Here is a 24,084-nt window from a genome sequence, read left to right on the forward strand (position 1 = left end):
GCTGTGAGCCTCTGGGCAAAGGGTGTGAGCTGATTATTTTCTTTGTGCATCCACACATCTGGGACCTTCCTGCTCCTGGTGCTTTTTACTCCACTCCTTTGCTTCAACAGTGTGACTCAGGGCGAGGAGACGTCATCCTGTTACCCTCTGGCAGGGACCCTGCTGTAGGCTCTGGCTCTAGCTGTGAGACAACATTCCCATCTGCACATTTTTTTTTTTTTGGTTCACTTGTCGCAGCCCTGAGAGGTGAATACAGCATGCATGATGATATAGCAAAGGTGTCCTAGCCTTCAAATGCCAAGCCTGAGGTTGATTGAGGTGAATCAGAAAGTCCCGCGTGAGCCTTTGCAACAACAGCTGACAGGAGGGAGCCTTCATGGGATAGGGGCTCACAGAGAGACTGGGTGACCTGGAGGTGCTATTGGCTGACCGCTAGCTGGCAGGAAGCCTGGGGGACTCCCTGGTGGCCCTGGACATTCCGACTCGGGCGGGTTTGCCAGGGACCCGGCTGGTGTGCCCTTGCTAAGGAGCTCAGCCTCCTGGAGATTATACACTGAGAAGTTTTTCAATCTGCCCTGTGCTGGCTCAGCACAGACATGGGGTCAGGCCACTGCTAAGCCCCCTCAGCCTGGATTGCTCCACTAACCTAGGGCCAAACTGCGCACATCTACCCCTGCCTGTCCCCGTACCCCTATTCCTGGTCAAGAAGATACTGCATCCTAGAGATGGCTTAGGAGTGGCACCTGGTGGTTCCTTCCATCACCCCACTCCCATAACACCTCCTACGGAGGGGAGTAGGACCAGGAGAGTCCGTCTCCCTGCCCCCATTCTTCTCCCATCTGGGAGGGGCAGGGCAGAGTGGTTGCTGGGGACATGGAGTAGGTGGCCTGGGCTCCATCCCAGCTCTGTCCTCCCTGGCCTTGTGCAAGATACCTGGCTTTCCCAAGCTTTAGCGTCCTCATCTGTAAGATGGGGGTCCTGATGGAGTCCCCGTGGGGGGACGCAGCCCATCCTGTGGCCACTTGGTGATGCCAGACGGTTGCCGTGGTTGTCGTCATCACCCATGAGATCTCCGTCGTTTCTCCTCATCCAAAGTTGAATTCCTTTGGATTAAAAGAATAAAATAAATATAGGGGCTCATTTGTCTGTCTCAATTGCAAATTTTCCTACTTGGCATTAATCTGCAAGCTGAATTATTTGCGTCTGACCTTCCAGTGTTTAAGGTAAAATTAATTAGTGAAGTCTTCTGTCCCCGCATGCAGACCTCACGGTACGGACAGTGGCACCCACTGCCCAGTGTTTGAACTAATTGACTTAATTCCATCTCAGATGAGATGGTGAGCTAGCCCTGAGAGAGAAAGAGAGAGAGAGAGACGGGCAGGCGGAGGCCACCCTGAGACTGTGTTGGCTCCTATCCACTTTGTTTCTGGAATGGACAGAAAGAAGAACTGGCCACTTCAGACTGCTCAGGACTAGATCTCTGGAGAGGCTGCTGTCTTCAGCAACAGGAGACCATGTCCCTTGCTTCAGTGTCTTCCAGTCTCTAGTCCAAGGCCAGGCACACAAAAGAGCACTACACACTTGGCCTTGGTGTGCACAAAGTGTGCACTCACTGTGTGTAGGGTCTCCTGCTTGGAGTTGTAGCTGGGACAGGAGTCGCAGGAGGGCTCTTCGTTTGTGGGAGATACGCTCCAAGAACCCCCATGGAGGCCTAAAACCATGGATGGTTCCAAATCCTGTCCAAATACAGTATTGTCCCCTGTATGCACTGCCGCATTGTACCCTGTATGCACTGTCAGAGTTAGTCTGCTCTTCTGTGTTTTATGCTCTGGTGCCTCCTTTGCATTACTGCTCTTGTGCTTTGGGACCATTATTAAACAAGGATGCTTGAACATATGTACCGTGTCAGTTGCCCTGGTAACTTAGATGTCTACTAAGTGGTGAATAGGGTGGGTAGCATATACAGTGTGGATACACTGGAAAAAGAGATTATTTCGTGTCCTGGGCAGAATAGAGCAGGACGGCATGAGGTTTTGTCATAGGTCTCAGAATATTATACAGTTTAAATTTGATCCATCATTTATTTCTGGAATTTCCCATTTAATATTTTAGAATGGTAATTGGCCTCAGATAACTGAAACTTTAGAAAGTGAAACCTCAGATAGGAGAATGGACTACTGTAGATTAATTTCTGCCCCAAGGATCTCACTGGACCAAGGACGAGTTCCATGGGGAACTCAGGGAGGGTTGTGATTTGCTCAGAATGGCAACCCTAGTTCAGTTCAGTCTGAGGTTGAATTTGTCAAGTATTCGGCTGCTTGAAGGGTAAGCGTCTTCAGAGTGCCCACCTCTTATTTCCTGTGAGCAAGAAATTAGGACAAGAGCCAGCATCCTTTAGCAGGCGGAGAGAAGCTCTTGATGAATTGAAGCCTCCACACATGACTAGCAGGTCACCCACCCTCCCACGCAGGCTGGGCGGGCCAGGCCAGGGGAGCCTTCATGGGGAGTCACCACTGCCCCTGCCCGGTCCAGGCTGCATGTTCAGGGGCTCCCCAGAGGCCTCCTCAGCAGGGTCCCTGGGCGGCCTGCTCCCAGGTAGCTGCCGTCTGGCTGGATGAAAGATGAGCTGCCGAGTGACAGCAGCTGTGTCTGCAGTGGCCCCAGATCCTATAATTACATCTCCCTTTATTACCTCTCTAATGGCCCTCCAGGTCGGCTGAGACCACCATAAATTAGCAGATTATGAACTCCACTTGCCACAAATTATGTGCTTTCTTTTTCCTTTTTTTAAATTCTAGATGCTCCTGGTGCCAGATCACGGGGGGGATGGGGCCTGGGCAGAGCACGGAGGCTGTTAGATCTGATGGTGCAGATAAAGAAATTTTCTGGGGCAGCAAAGCCCCTGGTGGGAGGCCTTCGACCCAGGGGCCTGGAGTGGCAGTGCTGCCCAGGGTCAGCCCCACCCCACCCAGCAGCCCTGCTCTCCCAGGGACCCAGCCACACCCACAGCTTCTCCCAGTGGACAATGCCAGGGCCTCCCTGGCTTGGAATCTCTGACTCCCTTGGAGGAGGAGACCCAGCCCAGGTTAGAGAGGTGGAGGTGGAAAGAGCTTTCCTGAAGCGTGGGGGAGTGCTTCAGCTGCTTTGGGTTTAAAATAAAGGAATATGTGAAGAGGTCAGATATGGTGGAACTAAGCCTCTCCAATCCCCCATTTGAGCACCCTTCTGGAAATTTCCTATATGTGCACAACATTGTGAAGTGTCTCCACCCCCACCCCCACTCCAACAGTGCTTACACTCGGTTTTTCCTTTAATTAGACCAAATGGTAGCACTTCCCGTGTGCTGGGCAGAGTTCTGGTGTTCCACGTGTCAGCGCATTGCATCTGAACCACCCCCCAAAGTCAAGTGCTATGGTTTTCCCATTTTACAGATGAAGAAATGGAGGCTCAGAGAGGCGGGCTTGCCCAGGGTCGTCTCAGGTAGTCAGCAAGCAAAGATTCTGACGTCCAGCCCAGAGTCTGTGCTCCCAATGCCCTCTTTATGCTCTGGGGTATTTTTGCCTTTCCACACAAACAGTTCTACTTCTTCTTCTTCTTTTATTTATTTATTTATTATTGGTACTGGGGACTGAACTCAAGGACACTCAACCACTGAGCCACATCCCCAGCCCTATTTTGTATTTTATTTAGAGACAGGGTCTCACTCAGTTGCTTAGCACTTCACTGTTGCTGAGGCTGGCTTTGAACCTGCTGTCCTCCTGCCTCAGCCTCCTGAGCTGCTGGGATCACAGGCATGCGCCACCGTGCCTTGGCTTCTACTGGCTTCTACTTCTTTCTTTCTAGTAGTTTCTAATATGCCATTCATTTAACTGAACATTGTGTTTATCTAATTAAGTGTTTCACATGAGTTACGTGTAGGTTGTTTTCTGTTTGTGATGTTTCAAACAGTAATGGAATCAATACCCTGTTACATTAATCCTTGTGTATCTTTCTGGGAGATACTCTTTTGAGAGGTGGAAGTGCTAAATTGAAAGGAGTATGCCTGTTGTTTTGTCTTTGATTAAACTGTATTTATGATTTAACTTTATTTTCGAACATGTTGAACTTTGACATGATTGAAAAGCCAAAAGTACGTTAAAATGTGCACGCAGACACCCCACCTCCATCCCGTGCCCTCCTAGAGGGAACCGTGTTTGTTTCTCATGTTTTTCTTCTAGTGTTCCTTTTTTCAAATAATAGGAAGCATTTGAACTATTTTAAAAGTTAGATGATGGCCAACATTTCTTTCCTTCCCCACATGGAGCAGTGTGGCACTCTGGAGCATCTGGTAGAATCTTCTCTTCTCTCCAGGACATTTGCATGTTCAAGGAGGAGGAGAGAAATCGGGGGCTGAGCCCACTGTCCACACCAGCCTAGCAGCGAGGTGTTGGGGGGACAGCACCCCAGCTGTGCCTGTGCACGGGGCACAGAACTTTCCAATAAGGTGCCCCCAACTCCCACCGAAGACCAGGTTGATTCCTGAGTCTTACACGATGGTGGGCAGAGGCAGCTAAGTCTGAATCCGAGTCCAAGGATCAAAGGCACTCGACACAGTGCTTTAATGTCTTGTCACCTGGGGGACGTCCAGTCTCTCCTCCGCTGGGAACAGGGGTTGGGCCCTGCTCTGCTGCAGGCCCAGTGCTTGGCAGTGGAGTACAGCAGTCCAGTGTGCTCAGTGTCGGGTGTCCTCAGCATCCTCCTGCAGAGCTCTGTCCCCAAGTCACCCTTCTGCAAAGCCTCCCCAGGCCCTCTCTGGCACATGGTCCCATTGCATGTCCCCAGAGCTGTCCACTCTCCATTGCTCTTCTTATGGTCATAACTATGTGATCATTCGTGACCTTTGGTGATCCAGGAAGCCCCCCTCTTCACCATGCTGTCTTGAAGACAGGGAGCAGTTCTGGCTGGAGCCCTCTCTCTGTCCCGATGGATCTCCGTGGGTTCCAACAGCCCATTGAGCTCATCTCGCTTCCTGTTGAGTCCCCAGTGAAGCAGAGGCCCGGTACTTAGTAAGTGCTCAGTGAATATTTGTCGACTGACTAAAGGAGCAGAGCCATGGCGCCAGCTCTTGTAAACCTCCTACCTGGGTGATCAGCCCACAGGGGCTCTCCTCCCGCGTTTCCTGAAGCCTGGCTCTTGCCCGGCCCTCCCTTTCTGCCACCTCCAGCGGGGCTGTCTATTAATCTCACCCCTGCCCTCCTCCTCCATCCTCCCTGCCAGTCTGCCGGCCCAGACGCCCCTCGCAGTGCGGTCCGGCACTTCGCCACACACCCTCCCGTGCGGGCTGATTGGTATCTGTTAATTAATGTCGCCCAGGGCCTCTCTCCTACTCAGAGACCTGATAAGGGAAATTGAATGTCCATTTCTATCTATCTTTTATTACCTCCCGACTCCCCCGGCCCCCACGCACCCTCGCCCATGCTGGGGATCTAGATGGTGACACACACACACAGCTGACCCCTCTGTGTCCCAGCCTCTCCCCAGAAGGCATATCAATCAGCTCCTCACCCCGTGTGGGTGGCTGCAACCCTTCCCACTCTCTGGCTGATCTCCTCGTGTTCCAGTAGCCCGTTGGTGACCCAAAGCCCAGGCTGTTCAGATGGGACCAGGTTAAGGACAGCCTGCCGGGTGAGGTGGCCTGCCTCTCCAGGAGCGCCCCCTAGGGGTGAAGAGTCACACACTGGTTGGAAACCAGGGACAGATGAAGGGGGATGGATCACAGAAGCCAAGGAGATCAGCCATGAAAAACAGGGTGCACCCAGGCCACAGGCACATGCAACGGGAAGACAGGAGTGAGGCACATCAGGTGTCCGGGACATCAGCAGCTTCGCAGCGCCCGACTGAGGGCCACTGAGAGCCGCCGTGTGCTGGGAGTGCTGCTGGGTGTTCAAGTGCATCTTTTCAACCTCAGGACACCGTGACATCAGCAAATGGCAGCCAGGCAGGGCGAGCTCCTACGTCAGCAGATCCCTTCAGGGGCAGAATTACCCCAGAAAAAAAAAATCCCTTAATTTCTGTAGCCCGTCGTGCACGGAGCCAATGGCTTTGTGAACACTCTTTCTCCTTTAAATCAACGTAGCATGTCAGTGTGGGAAGCATCCTGCAGCCCCTGGGGAAGGTACTGCCTCGTGTTTAGTAGTTAAGATGTGTGGCCAGGCATGGTGGCTCTCGCCTGTCATCCCAGAGACTCAGGAGGCTGAGGCAGGAGGATCACAGGTTCGAGACCAGCCTTAGCAGCTTAGGCTGTAAGCGATTTAGCAAAATCCTGTCTCAAAATAGAAAATAAAGGGGGCTGGGGATGTGGCCCAGTGGTTGAGTGCCCCTGGGTTCAATCCTTAGTACAAAAAAAGAAAAGCTGTATGAGAATCAGTGATCTTACTCTTTCTTTCTTGGCCTCTTGTTAATCAAGATGTTAATTGACGGTGCCTATGTTAAGTACATATATAATGCAGTTCCAGTATGTCATCTTCGTTTGACAAATGTTGGCCTTAGCTCATATTAATAAGAGCCCAACAAATACTAATTATGTCCTCCTGTCCTCACCATCTCATTTAGACTCCACAGGAACACAGGAGAGGAGGCTGAGGCCTGGCACTTGTGAGCCCACCGAGAAGCTGTGCTAGTGAACCGGGAGAGGGGTTCCAGCCCAGGCCCAGTCCAGGGCAAGGCGGCTTCCTGGTTCTGGAGGCACTCCTACCCAACCTCCATTCACTGTGGAGTCGGCCTTCTTGCTAGCAGGGAGGGGGAACCCCAGTGACCCCCAGGACAAAACGTTGTTGAAGGAGAGTGATGTACTCAGAAGGCTGAGGCACGAGGATGGCAGGGTAGAGGCCAGCATGGGTGGCTTAGCAAGACCAATGTGGAGCTCTGGTCATGTAAGTCCTTCCTGTGAGTTTTGAGTGTGGCTCATTCACCATGGAAGGACGTGGGTTTAGCAGCTACCCAGGAATGCCCCCTGCAGCAGGTTCTGGCAGTGCCAAGGACAGAGCCTGCCCCTGATCAAAGCTGCCCTCCTCCCGCAGGTTTCTCGAATCTTTCTCTGGGTGACCAGATGAGCCTGCTGCAGAGCGCCTGGATGGAGATCCTCATCCTGGGCATCGTGTACCGCTCACTGCCCTACGATGACAAGCTGGTGTACGCCGAGGACTACATCATGGACGAGGAGCACTCCCGCCTGGCCGGGCTGCTGGAGCTCTACCGGGCCATCCTGCAGCTGGTGCGCAGGTACAAGAAGCTCAAGGTGGAGAAGGAGGAGTTTGTGACGCTCAAGGCCCTGGCTCTGGCTAACTCAGGTAGGGGCCACACGGGGTCCGCAGCTGCAGTGGGGGAGCTGCAGCCGCGTCTCTGGGCTGTAAGGCGGGCTGCGAAGGGTGGAGAGGGCCGAAAGGTGCTGCCCCTGTTGTCCGCAGCAGGGACGGGGCAGAGCAGGTAGCCAGGAGTTGAGAAGACGGTGACATTCAGATCTAAATGCTGCTTAAGGACACAGAGTCAGGTTGCTCAGGATCAAATCCTGCTTCCCCCTCTTGAGCGAGCTGCTTCACTCTGAGCCCAAGTTTTTGTTTTAATCAATAAAATGGGGACAGTAAACAAACCTTATTGCACAAGACTATGGGAAGGATTTATTTATACATAATTATATTATGCATACAACATGCTTGGCACGTAATAAGTGCTCAGCTTGTTCAGTTAGGTTTTTTTTTTTTTTAGTTGTGTTGGACACAATACCTTTAATCATTGACTTTTATGAGGTGCTGAGGATCAAACCCAGGGCTTCACATGCACCAGGCGAGCGCTCTACCCCTGAGCCATAACCCCAGCCCCTGTTTGTTTTGTTTTGTTTTTTTTTGCCACTGGGGATTTAACCTAAAGGTGCTTAACCACTGAGCCACATCCCCAGCCCAGCCTTTGTAAAAATATTTTATTTAGACAGAGTCTTGCTGAGTTGTTTAGGGCCTCGGTGAGTTGCTGAGGCTGGCTTTGAATTCATGAACCTCCTGCCTTAGCCTCCTGAGTCACTGGGATTATAGGCATGTGCTGCCACATCCAGCCTGTATCTAATTCTTACCAACAGCCCTGTGAGAAATTTTTTAATTATTGGAGCCACATTTTACAGATGTGCGAACTGAGGCTGGAAAAGTGAAGAAAGATGGTCCAGGGTCACAGAGTTAAAAATAACAAATGTCCAGAGTTAAGACCCAAACCAGGGTCACCTAATTTCAAAATCAGCCCAAGCTTTTATCTACTCCTTAAAACTTTCCATCAAATTGCTTGAACACATGAAAATGAAACCTTTCCAAATGAACCATTTAGTCTGTCGTCTAAAAAGGAGGATTCCCAGGCTGGGAACGAGGCTCAGTGGTAGAGCATTTGTCTAGCGTGTGCAAGGCCCTGGGTTCAGTTCCCAGTACCACCTCTCCCTCACAGAATGCCCCCAGAGAGGGAGGATTCATCCCATTTAACCATTTACCAACTTCTGGCTAGATTACCTAGGGTAAGGGGGCGGACTGGGAAATGGTGAGTGAACTTGAATGTGTCCATGTGTGCACTGAGCCCATGCAGGCTACGGGGTTCTGGGGCTGAAGGAGGAGTACAGGGTCCCTGCCCAGGAGTCTGCCAGCAAGGCATGCATAGAATTCTGCAGGGCAGTGTGTGGTGAAGCTAACCGCTCAGGTCTGGGTCACAAGGACCCAAGTTCAAATTCTGTCTCTGACATTTCCCTGGCAGCAGGACCTTGCTCAGCTCTGTTCTTTGTGCAGCGGGGATATTCTGATACCTCTTTCAAGCACTTTTGTGAGGGTTAATGAACAACTGGAGATAAAGCACTTTGTCCAGTGCCTGGCCTAGAAGAAAAGTTCAATGAATATTAGTTATTACCATTCCTATTCTTGTTAGAGGAGACTAAGTGTCATCAGCACTTGGAGAGGGAGTCTGCTGGGGACACGCAGGGCAACCGACCCGTGAGCTCCATACTGTCCAGCTTTGACTGAAAACCCCACCTTCCAGGAAACCCCTCATACCTGCAAACTGGGACAGCTGGTCACCCTAACCTAAGTCACCCTAAAGTGGCTTCATGGTTCATTCAGACCTTTGCCTGAATGTGACCGATCCCTCCAGATGCTGAGCTCTGCTGCTGACTGCCCACAGTCACCCTCCTAGACTCAGCCCTGCTCCGCCCAACCCCAGGCAGTTAGTTTTTGGCTCCACCCCTGGACACTGTTAGCCAGGGGTGGACACGTGAGGGCAGACTGGATCAGAGCTCTGTGTGGATCGGGCCTCGTCCCCCTTGCTAGCTGCCCCCCACTTCCTGTCTCCTGACGCATGCCCTCCACAGGTCCTTGTACCCAAGCCCCTGCCGAGGCTGTGCTCCTAGGGACCCTCACCTAATACAGAGGCAAGCACTGTGTTTGGTTCAGTTCCATTTTATTAATAATAAATGATACAAAATAATAATTAACATTTCATAGGGATTGTTTACACTTTCAGAGTCCAAAATTGTAATGTATTCTTTGGTGAGGAATGTGCATACCGTTTAGAGCTTTTTTTTAGTGTAGATCTAGATTTACAGAATAATCAGGCAGATAGTACATAGGGTTCCATATGCCACCATCCTAGTTCCCCGACCCCTGTTTCTTCCATCACGAACATCTTGCATTGTGTGGAAATTTGTTACATTTAGGGAGGCAGTATTGATGCATTTTTCTTTTCTTTTTTTTTTTGGGGGGGGGGTAATGGTGATTGGACTCAGGGGTACTTAACCACTGAGCCCCAGCCCCCTTTTTTGTATTTTCTTTATAAACAGGGTCTCCCCGAGTGGCCTAGGGCCTCAAACTTGGGATCCTTCTGCCTCAGCCTCCCGAGGCACTGGGATTATAGGCCCCACCATACCTGGCTCGATGCATCATTCTTTTTTTTTTTAATTAATTTAAATTAGGTATATATGGTAGCAGAGAGCATTTTGATTCATTGTATACAATCACAGCACAACTTTTCATTTCTTTGGTTATACATATGTGGTGGCCCATCACATGTGCAGTCATACATGTACCTAGGGTAACGATGTCCGTCTCATTCCACCATCTTTCCTGCCCCCATGCCCCCTCCCCTCCCTGCTCCTCTTTGCCCAATCAAAGTTCCTCCATTTTTCCCATGCGCTCCCCCTCCCCATTATGGATCAGCATCCACTTATCAGAGAGTACATTGGGCCTTTGGTTTTTTGGGATTGGCTTACTTGGCTTAGCACAATGTTCTCCAACTCCATCCATTGACCTGCAAATGTCATAATTTTATTCTCTTTTAAGGCTGAGTAATAGCAGTTATAAAGAATACAAGCAACAATAAGTGCTGGCGAGGATGTGGGGGAAGAGGCACACTCATACACTGCTGGTGGGACTGCAGATTGGTGCAGCCATTCTGGAAAGCAGTATGGAGATTCCTTGGAAAACTGGGAATGGAACCACCATTTGACCTGGTTATCCCACTCCTCAGAGTGCGATACCCAAAGGACTTAAAGTCAGCCCACTACAGTGATGCAGTCACATCGATGCGTGGCTCATAACTGAAGTACATTGCTCCCTCTGGGCTCACTTGTGGTGTCTTCCCGTTCTGCTGGCTTTGATAAACATGTAATGTCACGTCTGCATCATGACACCGTATAGAAGACTTTCATCTCCTGCACTGCGCCCCTCCAGCGGGAAGCCTTTAACTAGCCTTTGAAGAGGCGCTGGGCACTCAGGGGCATTCTGATGGGGAGGAGGGGGGCCAAAGCTGTCATAGCAGGAAGCAGGGGAGCGGGGCCCAGTGCCCGGAGGCTGGCCGGGCTTGGGAGGCAAAGTCCTCCGTTTTGGACTTCCCTGATTAATTGATGCCAGACAGAGAGCTTGGGCTTGCTCACCTTGGGAGAAGTGAAGAGGGAGGAGGCAGCTCATCTGTCTCTTAATCATATATGTCTGTGTGTGCGCGTGTGTGTGCACACACACTCAGGCACACATACCACCTGAGGACGCTCCATGGTTCGGTGATGTACACCCAGCAGGGGTTTCTGGCACCCAGCTTTGCCCGAGTGTGCCCTTGGTGGGATGAGGTTCCAGGGCTCTTGGCCAACTGGCATCTAGAGGCCATCCTGTGGCTGATGCGCAGGTGCGAGGCTCTCTGAGTGCAGGATGGCCTCAGCAAGAAAGCAAGGCGCTAAGCAACTCGGTGAGACCTTGTCTCTAAATAAAATAAAATTTAAAAAAAAGGAGGCTGGGGATGTGGCTCAGTGGTTGAGTGCCCCAAAACAAACAAACAAACAAACAATAAAAACAAAAAAAACAGCACTTTCCAAGGTGCCTGTAATGAAGGATTCGTTTTTAAATGTTTTAAACTTTTTGATTTATCACAGGCTGATCATTTTGTAAAATACAACAAAAATGAATTATTATAAAAGTGAAATTTAAAAATCAGATATACAAAGTATCAGCCCATTTTTTAAAAATTACTAGATACAATAGACATAAGGAAAACGTATCCTGTCAAGTTGCTCTAAAGTTTCCAAATACTCTCAGTTTCTATCCCGAGTTTACCCAGGCCAGTATTAACCAACCAGAGGGCAGAGGGGACCCGTCTGGTCCCTGTGCTCAGAACAGCACAGGTTTGAAGAGTGGATTTCAGGACCGGCCAGCCCCAGGTTCAAACCCTGCCTGTGAGTTTGGAGCAGCCAACCTCTCTGAGCAGCATTTTCCTCCTCTGCACAGTGAGGCACCTGCTCGCTGCAGGTGCTTCTGCTTGTCTCTGCCAGGCCTAGTGCTGGCAGCCTGGGGAAGAGGCCGTTGGATACAGTCCCTGACCCCAGATGGGGGGGACATGAACATGGGCAAAGCCAGAACCAAATCTTGATCCCAGCACAGTGGAGGCTCGTGCAGAGGCTCCAGGAGACTTTTCAGCTGGGAATGGAGAAGGCTCTGCAGTGGAGCAGTCAGCGCAAGGCTAATGGGAAGAACGCGCCCTCTGCACCCTGAGCATCTCACACCTGTGCCCTGAACACAGGGTGGCCTCTAGATGCCACTGGGCAAGAATCCAGGTTCCTTAAACCTCATCTCATGTGACAAGAAGCTCAAGGCTGGGGCCTGGGTTGGAATGGCCTCAGCACATGAGCCAAGAAATGTCTGCGAGTGACCTGTCCCCAGCCTTGGGGATCACCCAGGTGGCATGGAGGAGAGATGGGGTCTAGGAGATCACTGAGGAGGTCCTGGTGGCCTGTGGGTGCCACCGTGAGGTTGAGCAGATGAGACGTGGCAGGGTTCAGTCGCTTAGTGGCTCATGCCAGGTAGGAGCAGAGCACATTGGAGTGAGGCCAGGCCCCAGAGCTCAGCCCCTCGGGAGCCTGCGGTCCGCCGTTCACCCCACATCCCGGCCATCTCCAGGGCTCCCTGACAGCGGGAAAAATTCATAGCCATTGATTTTGTAATTAACAGTTTATCAATGCCATCGATACAGGCGTGCTGATGGATTGTGGAGAAATTAATCTTGCAATGTTATTTTATTTCATTTTTGGTCGAAGACACCTGCCAATTTTGGCCTCCCGGGGGAAGGAGAGGAGGGTGACCAGACAGGGAGGGGGAGCTGGACCGAATCAGGGAATCCAGGTGGCCAGGGTCCAGCCTTGCAGGGACCAGCCACATTTTGATTTACATTGTAAATGACTGTAAATGACTTAGAGTATAGGAACAGAGCCACGTTCCATCTCCCAATTGGCAAAGGAGTCCTTGCTGACTTGGTAACTGGAAAAATGTGGAGGAGACTTGGGTATGGCCAAGGATTACCCAGCCCTGCAAGGACACTCCCCCCAGACCCAGTCCCCCCAATAATGGTAATAATAGGTAAATACTAGGTGCCAACTAAGTACCTGGTGATGTGCCATTTCCTTTAACCCTTACCACCAGCTTATACGTCTTTGTGCCTATTTGCTCTGTACAGATAAAGAAACCATCTAAAAGGGGCTAAGTAAACTGGCCAAAGTCACACAGCATATGTGCCTCTACAGTCTTTTCTGTCATTCTACTGCTCCCAACTGAGAAAGAGGCCAGATCCTGGAGGGCACAGGCAGAGTATAGCCCCAGAGGGTTGGGAGAGTCACCAGGATCAACCAGTCCTCCCACCTTTGGCCAGCCTTGGGCACCACAGTTCAGGGTCATCGAGGAAGGTCAAAAGAAGTCTGGTTCTCTCTCCCCAGGGAGTGGGATTCCCTTTGACTCAAATGCATGTTAGCGTAGTGTCAGCAGCACCTCCCTGCTGTGGTGAGAGTTACGTGCATTTCATTCAAATCCTCAATTCGTGGCCTAAATTCAAAGTCCCTCCCATTTATTTTTTCATCTTTTGCGGTGCTTGGGATGGGACCCATGGTGTCACACATGCTAGACAAGCACTCTGCCACTGAGCCACCCCAGCTCCCTCCCTGAGGATCTAGAGCCCTTCTCCAGCCCCTGCATCACTGGGACCCAAGTGCCCACCACGGGGCTCCCTGACCTGCTCGGCCCTGTCTCTGTGCCTGCAGCTGGGACCTGCAGCATTCACGACTGCACTGTGCACCAGAGGAGCTGGCGCCAGCAGGATGGTGACAGTGACAGTGATGGTGATGGCAATGGCGACCTGCTCCCTGGGCATGCACTGGTGACACCTACTGTTCTAGCCCTTAGGCAGGATAACTTCTTTAACCCTCTGAGGTAGTTATCCCATTTCCCAGATGAGGAAAGTGAGGCACAGAGAAATTAATGTCATGCATCTGGCAGGTGAGGGACGCAGACAGCCAGCCCCTCTGGCATCAGTGTGGGTGCTCCTGGTGGCCCCTTCCTTAGACGCAGGTCTGCGCCCCAGCTCTATTGTGTCCTCTGTGGCCTCGGGCCCGCAGCGTGACCCCTCTGTGCCTGTGCGGCCGGCCACTCACACGCGCCTTGTGCCTGCAGATTCCATGTACATCGAGGACCTGGAGGCCGTGCAGAAGCTGCAGGACCTGCTGCATGAGGCGCTGCAGGACTACGAGCTGAGCCAGCGCCACGAGGAGCCGCGGAGGACGGGCAAGCTGCTGCTGACGCTGCCCCTGCTGCGACAGACGGCCGCCAAGGCCGTGCAGCACTTCTACAGCGTCAAGCTGCAGGGCAAGGTGCCCATGCACAAACTCTTCCTGGAGATGCTGGAGGCCAAGGTCTGACGGCCCGCCCACAGACCACGCCCACCCATGGACAGATGGATGACGGACCGCGGTGGAGCCCTCACAGCCACCAGCCTCGACCTCGACCCCTGTATCATGGCTCTAAGCTGTGCCAGCGGAGGGGCCTCCGCCTCCTGGCTGTGTGTGCAGACTCCTGGGTGCAGTGGGGTGGGTGGACGGGGACGGGACAGGACGGGAGGGAAGGGGCGTGGGGCTCATCTGTCACCCGCTTTTTCTTTGGTATGTCTTTCCTTCTCACCAGCAGTGCTGAGGCCTGGCCCAGGGCTGACGCCCCTTGGGACTGGAGACCACCAGAGGAAGTGCCCACCATCCCTGCCAGGCCACCAGGAGGCCCTCCTGGGGTGCGGGGCCTGGGTGGGCAGTGCTCAGGGCAGGTGGAGGGCAGCAGCAACTCCCGGAGGCCCTGCCTGTGCCGAGGCCCTCAGCCTCCCTCCTGTGAGGCTAATAGCTTCCACAATCCAGATGGCTGCCTCCTCTCAGCCCCCTACCCTCCCCACACACACAGCAGGAAACCTGGGTGTCCCCGGGCTAGATAGAACCCCTGGGCCACCGCCTCTGTGCCCTCCCACCTGCCCGCCACTCATCTTCCTCCTCCTCCTCCTCTCCTTTCTCAGGAGGCCCCTGCCCCACCTCAGCTCACTTGAAATGACTTCAGCCAGCAACAGTGACCCCAGGGCTCAGGGAAGAGCAGGGGGCTCCTCTGCTCCGTCCATCCTCCTCCTCCTCCTTCAGAGCAGGTCCAGACCAGAGGGTTGGTGGGAAGTTCCCGCCCAAGGGCGTGGGGGACTCTCTAAGGCTGGCAGTTGTGGGAGAGGTGAGGGCAGGATGGGAAAGACCCCAACCAACCTCTGCCCAGAACACAAAGAATCAGCAGCAGAGAGCAGGTGCAGGGGAGCCCTGGAGATGGGGTCCAGGGGGCCCAGCTGCCAGTTCCTTTCTGGCTCCCAGAGCAGTAGACCCCAGAGATACCCATCCTCTGCATTCCATAGGGTCAGGTACACAAGGGCCACCAAGGAAATTTGGTGGTAGCTCTCCTGGCCAGCTCTGGGCAGGAGAGTGTCTTGCTGCTACATAGGGGACCCACCAACCCCCTTTGCCCAGGACTTTCCCAGTTTTAACCAGGAGCATTCTGTGTCCCAAGAAACCCCTCAGTCCGGCACATGGGCACGTTTCAGTGGCTGGCCACTCGGGTGGCATCCCTGAATCCTTGTACCTGGTGCTCAGGGGGTGGCCGAGGGCAGCCTGGAGGATCTGGGGTGGGGGGAACAAGCCCCTGCCAATCAGCTGCCTTCACGGCAGGGGTCAGAGCAGACCCTCCAGGGACACTGCGAGTCCCAAGCCCAGTCTTTCTAACTCCTCCTCCCCTTCCTGGGAGAGGCAGGCAGATCTCTGTTGTCTGGGACACCAAGTGTCTTGTCCAGCTTTTCCGGCAGAAGAGGTTGCTGTTTCTGGGGGACACCAGGTGGACCAGAAACTGCTGGCCCTGAGCCACATTGGGACAGGCTGAGGTTACCAGGAGATTCCCCCTTTTCTTTGGCCTGTGGGGAGTCTGAAGGCCTAAGTTGCTGGGTGAGCTGACCCTGAAGCTGCTGGTGCCTGGTGCCCTGACCTCATGCTGCCCTTGTCCCCGACCTGGGTGGGTGTGCATGGTCACTGAAGTCACCACTTTGGAAATAAGGAACCCAAGCTGGACACCAGGTCATAACTAGGGGCCAGGGCCAAGGCCTGACCTGGAGGGTCCTCAGCAAGGGAACTTGGGGAGTGCTCTCTGGGGTGTCCCCAGCTTCACTGCTGCATGCCAGAGGAGGGTGCCGAGGGCAGCCTCTCATTACCAGGTACCAGCTTGTCCGCACTGTCACTTCCTGTCCAAACTCAAGGGGACTTGTGCTCGCTGGCATTTGTGTCCACCTTTTCTGGGGAAAATGGCCTGTCACACAGGCCCTGCTTTGGAGCAGGTGGGTGTTCTCCACGGGGGCACCTTTGCCGGCTTGTGCCTGGTGCTTCTGCAGATGCCCCAAGTCAGACCTTCCCAGCAGAGGGGGGGTGCAGGCCTGCGCGGGGAGCTGCTGTCACAGGAAATGCCTGTTACCATGGGAACTCAACCCAGTGGGAAACCCTGGTGTAGACTTGGGGGGCCCCTGGACACCCAGAGGAGGGCAGCGGCCGACTTCTTAGTTGTCAGCCCAGCTAGATGTGGGAGCTGGGACTGCGAGGAGAGTTCAGGAAGCCCTGTGCCCCCAAATCACAGAGTCCAAGTTTGCCCCCAAATCTGCCGTTTCTAGAAAATGTGTAAAAAGGAAACGACCCTTCTCAGTTGTACACTCATGATACAGGTCATTTGAAACCAACCAAGAAATAAAAACATGGCAATTCAACTGCAGAGAAGGTGGTGCTGGCTGGGTTTTGTTTGGTTTCCTTGTTCCCGTCCTTTCTAAAGGTTCCCGATGGCACGTGTGAACTTGAGGGTGTCTCCTGTTTTTGGCCTACGTAAACTTCATGAGGACTGAGCCCAAGGCTCTAGGGAGCAGGAGATCAGGGCCTCCAAGGAACAACCTGCCCCATCCTGTTGGGCCCCCAACCCTCCAGCCTCTGCCCTCCCTGGGGCCAGGGAGGAGGAGCGGGGGGATGGAGACAGGCCTGTGACAAAGACCACACAAGGGACCAGAGTCTGTGCCCACAGAACAGCACCAAAGAAAAGCACTATGTTGAAAGATGGCTTTATTTTCTAATAATGATGATACGGCTGGAATGGCTTCTTGAGATGTATATATTTTTAAATGGCAGTCCCTCGTGGCCGCCTCACCCCCTGTACGTAATCCCACCCCTGTCTGTGTTCCCCCAAAGACCTCTATGTAAATCACATGCCCTAGGATTCTTCCCGCCCTGGTCCTGTGTATCTGGAATCTAATAAATAAGGAAAGCCCTGTTGGAGAGTCTCTGCACACGTTATCTTTTCAGGCTTGCTGTTCTCTGGACAGAACTGCTGCCAGGTGTCCAAGCTAATGCAGGAAAGGCCATCAGGGAGCCACCTCAGCCTCCAAGGTCTCAGGGTGGGGTGGGGTGGGCTGGGGGTTCCATGGACATTTTAAAAGCACGATCAGCATTTACCTGGATGCATGAGACACCAGATCAATCCCCAGCACCACAACCAGTCAGCCAACCAACCAATCAATCAAATTGTGATCAGCAGCAAAACTCAGAAAGTACAACTTGAGAAGTCTGATGCCAACCTGAGAAGCCCTGGTACTGCTTTTAATGACACTTATTGTTTTCATTAGTCCAGAGACATGGGACGTTAAGCTATACATGATATACACGAATAATAATGCATAAGTTCAAAATGATCTTAATGATTAAGTAGTTCAATTGGATCAAAATGTCCATTGGATCCAATGAAGCGTAAGCCCTTTAAAAAAGAAAGATATGCATGAAGCACACACAGTCGTCTTTTTGAGATTTTGAAATGCATTCAGGTGCATTTGACACCACAGCCCGCCTGCTGTTCGGGACACTCAGGACCAGAGGGAAGCAAGAAAAGACCCGGAAGAGATCAAAGAGGACTGTATCAGGATGTCTTTTGTTGAAAGTAAAAGACACCCGTTTACTGGCTTATGGAGATTTATTGCCTGCGATATGTATATATGAAATCTAGAAGTGGTGTGGGTCAGCAAAGGAAAACTGGAAACCTCCCCACCTTGTATATTTTGCCCCATTTGTGAATTTATTTCATCCCCAAAGAGGGGAAACCACCCAGAATCGAAGGGAACTGATCCTTACCTGCCCTGAATCTTAGCTGTGCACCCAGACGTGTCCTCCAGGGACCCACTTCTGGCTCAAAGACTGTAGCAGCTGTTTTAAGTCTTGCTGCAGTGAACACCCAGACAGGCAAATCCTCCCAAACCCAGGGTGTGCACTCTGCCGTTTGCTGGCTCACCCTGTGTCCTCGTTCATCTATCACCTGGCGTGGTGGGAGTTCGTTGTTTAGTAGGGAAGGCTGACGTTGAACCAGTTTTTGAAGAGGGTATCTCACACGGAGGCTCTGCAACACGCGGGAGAGGGGAACAGGCGAACCAACCAACCTGGCTTGTGGTGGCTGGGATGATGGGAATTTGTTGTCCAGGGACACCAGCCCTGGAGAAGCAGGTCAAGAAGCAGGTCAAGGCTGAGAGCTGATGGCGTGGAGGGAGCCAGGTGAGGCTGGGGAAGTGTATTTCAGGAAGAAAGAGAGACACTGAGGGGGCTGACCTATTCCAAGCTTGCTGGAAGAAAACCATCCAGGTTGGTTGGTGGCTGAGAGTGAGGACAAAGAGAAGGCTGGACATGGGAGGGGTCAGATCATGCTGAGCCTTGTCACCTTTGGTGAGGAAGTTGCTCCACTTTGGGAAGAACATCTCAGGTGAAGCTGAGCTTTGGGTCCAGACTGGAGCAGGCTCAGGGGTCTCTGCAGGATACAGCTGACTGCACTGGGCGCAGGTGCTCCTGAGCAACCTTAGTGGGATGTTCCCTGATTCCCAGCCACCAGCAGTCTATCCCCCCTATCCCGCATGCCTCACCAGGGGCCGTCGTTCTATGGAAGAGCAAGCCCCAGCGAGGTTAACCAACTCGCAGAGATCGGATTTGAATCCAGATCCCTATGAGTTCAACTCAAGCCTCTTTTCTTAACCCCACGCCATAGTGCAGGGTAGTCCTCTCGGGGGTCAGGTGAACAGCAATCCCTCAGTAAAGTCCACTCCTTCTTCCCATCCTCCTCCCACCAGGAGGAAGCATGTGACTTTGCAGGAGTCCTCTCTAGCCACAGATGTCTGCTCTTATCCCCCTTGAGAGGGTCAGCTCAGGAACTTCCATCAGGGCAGGAAGGGACACACAGAGGCTTCCCAGGTGTCTTTGTGTGCAGGAGCCATGGGGCCACTGGAAGCAGGATTGCTGTGTCCACTTGGTGGCTAAGTGATGTCACCCAGTGTCATACTCCATTTAAAGTAACTGAGCTAAAATGCTGCTCTGGCCTTCAGATCACAGGACCTGGAACAAAATCCAAACTTGTTCCTTCCTATCTTTGGAGAAAAAAAAAAATTAAGCCTAATTTTGTGGGTCAATATTATGGTGACATTTTGATCAATATTCTAAAGATCTCCCTGGGTAAGGTTCAGATTCATTCAGAAGAAGTCTCTGCTGTATGGTGTCAGAGGTCAGAGCTCAGACAGAAACAAGTCCTTGTCTCCAGACAAAGCCCAGAGGACGACCACGGCTTGTGCCTTGAAAGTGCAGGTGGGCAGGGCTCGGCACAGGGCTCCGGCAGTGGGCAGGGCACCAGCGTGGGGTGCAGAGGAGGGCTGGGGGATGCTGGCAGGGACCTGTGTCCTTCTTTGTCTTATGTCCCAGGTAAACTCCTGCTCCACACTGAGGTCATTGCAATGGGGTGGGCAGGGGGGCTACAAGAGGAGATGGACCCAGGACAGCCGTGGGACGTGCTGGCCCAAAGAAAAGCGAAATTGACTCAGAGGAAATGTTCTTGGAAGGAGACAAAGCTCCCCCAGCTTCCTCTGGAAATTGCTTTGTTTAATATGCAAAGTGCAGATGTGTTTAGATGACATCTCGGCATCCATCACCCTATGCAAATGCTGACCCTGGGGAAGAGGAGCCCCTGTAAGTCACTCGATCCCCTAATCGGATGTATGTGGGTGAAGGTGGGCCAGGGAAACAGCTCAGGGGCGGGTGAGAGCTCACCACTGCGGGAGACTGGATAGAGGGGGGCGCGGGAAGCTGGCTCCAGGAAATAGATCTGTAGGTCCACTTTGTGCCCGACTGGGGGGGGCCTCTGGTTCCCGGCACCACCCCCACAGGCTGGCTGCTCTTGGGTAAAGGCTGCCGCTACTGCAGCTAGAGGCCACGGAAGGGCAGATCTCCGAACACTGGGTTCAGGACAGTGACTCTGGGGAAGTGCACAGAATGACCCTTTCCTGAACCCTCTGTCCCAGGACAAATGGTGAAATGAAGGCCTGTCTGGGTGGGGGCGGGCTCTTACACTCATGCCTGTGTCAGACATCTTGGTCAATCCCCAGACCACGGATGGTCTTCGGTGACAAAAACGCAACATCCTGGGAGTATTTCCAGATAGAAAACAGGATTCTAGTTAATTCTGACTTTCAGATAAATGACGGATAATCTTTTAGTATAAGTACATCCCAAATATTGAATAGGATTATTTGTTGTTCACCTGAAGTTCAAATTTGACTGGATGTCTGGCATTATTATTTGTTCAATCTGGCAACCCTCTGCCCTGGACCAGCCTCCCCACTTTTTGCAGGGGTCTAATGGTGGCCTCAAGAGTCGAGCCTGTCCTCTGCCTTCCTTTCAACTCTTCCCACCTCTCCGGCCCCCTCCTTGCTCTGTCACAGGAAGCAAGCCCCACCATCCTGCCCAGGGCCCTGCAGGAATGGAGCCCCCTCTCTGGCACTCTTGGGTCCCCACCCCTGAGCCCTCAGAGTGTTCCTTGGTTGCTCCCTGTGTCTGTTCCAGGCTGGATTCAGGAGCCTGTGACAACCTGACTTGGTTATTTTCCTGGGCAAGTCTCTCCGAGGCTCCGTCTTTGGTAATGGTGCGTGTCTTTAAATGCAATAGAACACGTTCACACACAGCAGATGCTCCAATAGAAAAGAACACAGACCTACAATTTTTCTAGAACGAGATTGGAAAATGCCACCAAGGGCTGGAAGCTGAGCCGGTAAGCAAAATCTCTTCCTCAGCAGAGGATGCGGGGTGGCGGTGGTGGAGGAAGATAGAAACCTCACCAACTGCTTCCTCAGTTGTGAATTCACTTTCTAAAGAGCAGAACCCCCTGGAATCCTAGAGCGAGGTGCTTGACCATCCCGAGGCTTCGTCTATAGGCTGACCTGAAGGACGGAGGGCATCGTGCAGAGCGCTTCATCTGCACTTGAGCACGGGTGACAATGAACCGTGTGCCCATCCTGAGCACAGGTGAGTGCAGTTCTCTGAATTTTCGGGTCACCAGTAGCACCTTCTCCAAAGCTCTGTGCAGCCATCGCCCAAAACAAGCTGGATGCTTCCCACTGAGGTGCCAAGCATGGACCTGGAGCCACCTTCAGGGGACAGCAGCAGGCTTGGGCGCAGCTCTGAGACCTCTGAAGCAGCCAGTAGTTTCCTATGTGGAAATCGCAACCAGCAGGATGGATGCAATTTCCAAGCAATTCTGAGCTGTGGGTACAAATTCCGGGGACTCCGTTCTTTTGCAATATGAGCCACTTCATGGGTCAAAATATGCAAAGGGCCAAAGGCAGGCAGCACAGGAAGGGTTTCCTTTCTGGTGTTCACTGTTTTTTAGGTCTGGGTGCTGCTTCAGCAGGCACCATGCATAGACTGCCATATAATCCTCTGTAACTCCAGGAGCGAGTCCAAGGCAGTGGAGGGCCCCGGTTTCCTGTGGACATTTTGACCTATGATCCCTATGTTCCAAGTTGTGGTCCCAGCACGTGTTCCTTGGTGATGCTGACTGCTCCCAACCCAAGGTCTATCTCTCCCTGAGGGCCAAGGAGGGACAGGCAGAGCCCAGCCATTGGTGGCCAGTGGCCGGGGGGTTCCTTGAGACCTCTCAAGAAGAGCAAAGGTCACCAAGCAACAGTGGGATTGTCCTCTGAAGACCCCGCTGGTGACCACTTCAGCCCCTCCTCCAGCCTACCCAGCCCACCACAGCAGCCCCCTCAGCCTCAGTGCCCTGCTCTGGACCCTACCCCTAAGATTCCAACTCTGAAACTTTCCAGAGGAGTAAACATACGTCTGTTAAGTGAACAGGCAGGGAACGCCTCTTCTTCCCACCTCTTGACCAGGCCAGCCACAGTACCACCTGCTCATTTCTACAGGGACCCTGGGAAGCAGATGCTGAGGTGGAGTTAGGAATCAAGGGGGTACAGTAGGCTCACGAACACGCCCCCCAATTCCTGTCTATGTGACCTTATTTGGAGATAGGCCTTTGCAGATGTAATTAAAGATCTCAAGATAAAATCATCCTCGAATCAGGGTGGCCCTAAATCCAGTGACTGGTGTCCTCGGAAGAGGACATGACACAGAGAGGCCTAGAGGAGGGGGATGGGAAGATGGAAGCAGAGACCGGAGGGACGCATCTACCAGCCAAGCAATGGCAGGGTGGCCAGCCGTGGCCAGGGGAGGCTGGCAGCGGGTTCTCCTTACGAGCCTGGACTTGTGGCCTCCAGGAGAGAATAGAGTTCCATTGTCGGAAGCTGCTTGGTTGGTGGTCATTTGTCACAACAGCAGAGACGGGAGGGGAACACCCACAGAGGATGAAGGGGGAGAAGCAGACCCTGGAAGACCCAGCTGGCCCAGTCCTCTCTGCCCAGTTCCGCCACCCGCTTCTGTTCTTGGGCTCCCCTCCTGCCTCCCGTCCTCAGCAGCAATAAAGTTCTTGAGCTGCTAACTCTATCTCAGTGTCTGGTTTCTGGACTCTCTCGATACGGCGTCTTGGTCACCCTGACCCGGAGCACCGGAGCAGAGACTGTCCATGAGGGAGGACGGTCCCACACTGGGAAGAAACGGCCAGGCCAGGGCTCAGTCATTGACCAGGGCTGCCCAAGAAAAGCAGGGCCTTCACTGAAACTCTGAGGTGGGCCCCAGAGGTGCTGCAGCTGGGCGCTGTCAGCTGACCACCCCTCGGGAAGATGTAGCGAATTCTCTCTTGGAGGAAGATCAGAGCGGTACCTCATGCCAGCTCCAGTCACCTGCCTGTCCCCATTTGGGGATTCCCCCAGCTTCCCCTTTACCAAACATTTCAGTGATTTCCAACTGGCCCTCAAGATTTCTAGTAGGGTTGACCTTGTGTTGAGGACCTCCTGCAGTCCCCTACTTGAGGGGGGACACTCAGCCCCACCACTTAGCACCCCAGGGACACCAGTTTTTTGATGCGCACTCCTGTACTCAGGAAGCACCGGTTGCCTTTCTACTCTCACGTGGCTAGACCAGAGGATACAGGGACACAAGACAGATGTGGTCCCTGGTCTCCTGGGGCTTCCAAACTAGTTTGGTAAGACAAAGAAGTAAAAGAGAGGGGGGGGAGAGGAGGAAGAACAAGGGAGGAAGAAGAAAGAAACAAGCTAATAAAGTAATTGCAAGTGTAAATGGTAGGAAGAGATAAAGGAGCTGAAACAGAGAATCATGGGAGATAAGGAAGGGCCTACTTCAGAGGGAATTTTTTGGGAAAGGCCAATCTGAAGAGATGACATCTAAACCAAGATCTGAAAGGTAAGAAAACGCAAAGAACAGTGGTAGGACGTTCTAAGTAGAGGAAAGAGCATATGCAAAGTCCCTGCAGACTGACAGGTCTTTAAAATCTCAGTAGCTCTCAGTGGGTATTTCAGTTTGCAGTTTTCTTGAAGTCCCAAACCCACCTGACCCTCCACAGGTGACCTCACCTCCACAGTTTCCTTTTATTGAAGTGCCCTCTGCCCCACCCCCAGCCACACACCAATTCCCATCTTTCTTCTGTTCTTGAAATGGATGTGTCTGCCTTCCCTCCACAGCCGGTCCTGCCCCTGACTTGACCCTGCCTCGAAGTTCCTTTTGGGACTTTGCTCTGTGATGAAACCCTCTCTTGTGCTTCAACCTTGACCTTTGCACTGGCCAGTCTCCTCCTTCAGAGCAGCTCAGACACAACAGCTGTGGCTTCCTCTCTTTCTCAGCTGTTTTTCTCTGTAGACATTGGACGTTTCCTTGTCCCCTTCTCCATGCACTTCTCATCCAGACCTCTGTCTCCGCCACCCTCCACCCGCTGTCCCTGCCCCTACTCTTCCAGAGCACCCCCCCCCCGTCTCTCCTCC

At 52.7% G+C, this 24,084-nt stretch overlaps 1 protein-coding gene across 4 annotated transcripts in view; it reads left to right on the forward strand.

Annotated features, from left to right (window-relative positions):
• Esrrb (estrogen related receptor beta) overlaps nt 1-17,170 on the forward strand; it is a 162,240-nt gene extending 145,070 nt beyond the window's left edge. For all 4 annotated transcript variants that reach the window (XM_048799058.1, XM_048799059.1, XM_015494225.2 and 1 more), the window contains 2 exons: nt 7,059-7,328; nt 13,977-17,170. In XM_048799058.1, coding sequence (XP_048655015.1) covers nt 7,059-7,328; nt 13,977-14,221 — 515 coding nt within the window. In that variant the 3' untranslated portion in view covers nt 14,222-17,170. The remainder of the gene's footprint in view (nt 1-7,058; nt 7,329-13,976) is intronic.
• The last annotated feature ends 6,914 nt before the right edge of the window (nt 17,171-24,084 follow it).

This window comes from Marmota marmota, unplaced genomic scaffold, assembly GCF_001458135.2.
Source record: "Marmota marmota marmota unplaced genomic scaffold, marMar, whole genome shotgun sequence".
NCBI classification, from domain to species: Eukaryota; Metazoa; Chordata; class Mammalia; order Rodentia; family Sciuridae; genus Marmota; species Marmota marmota.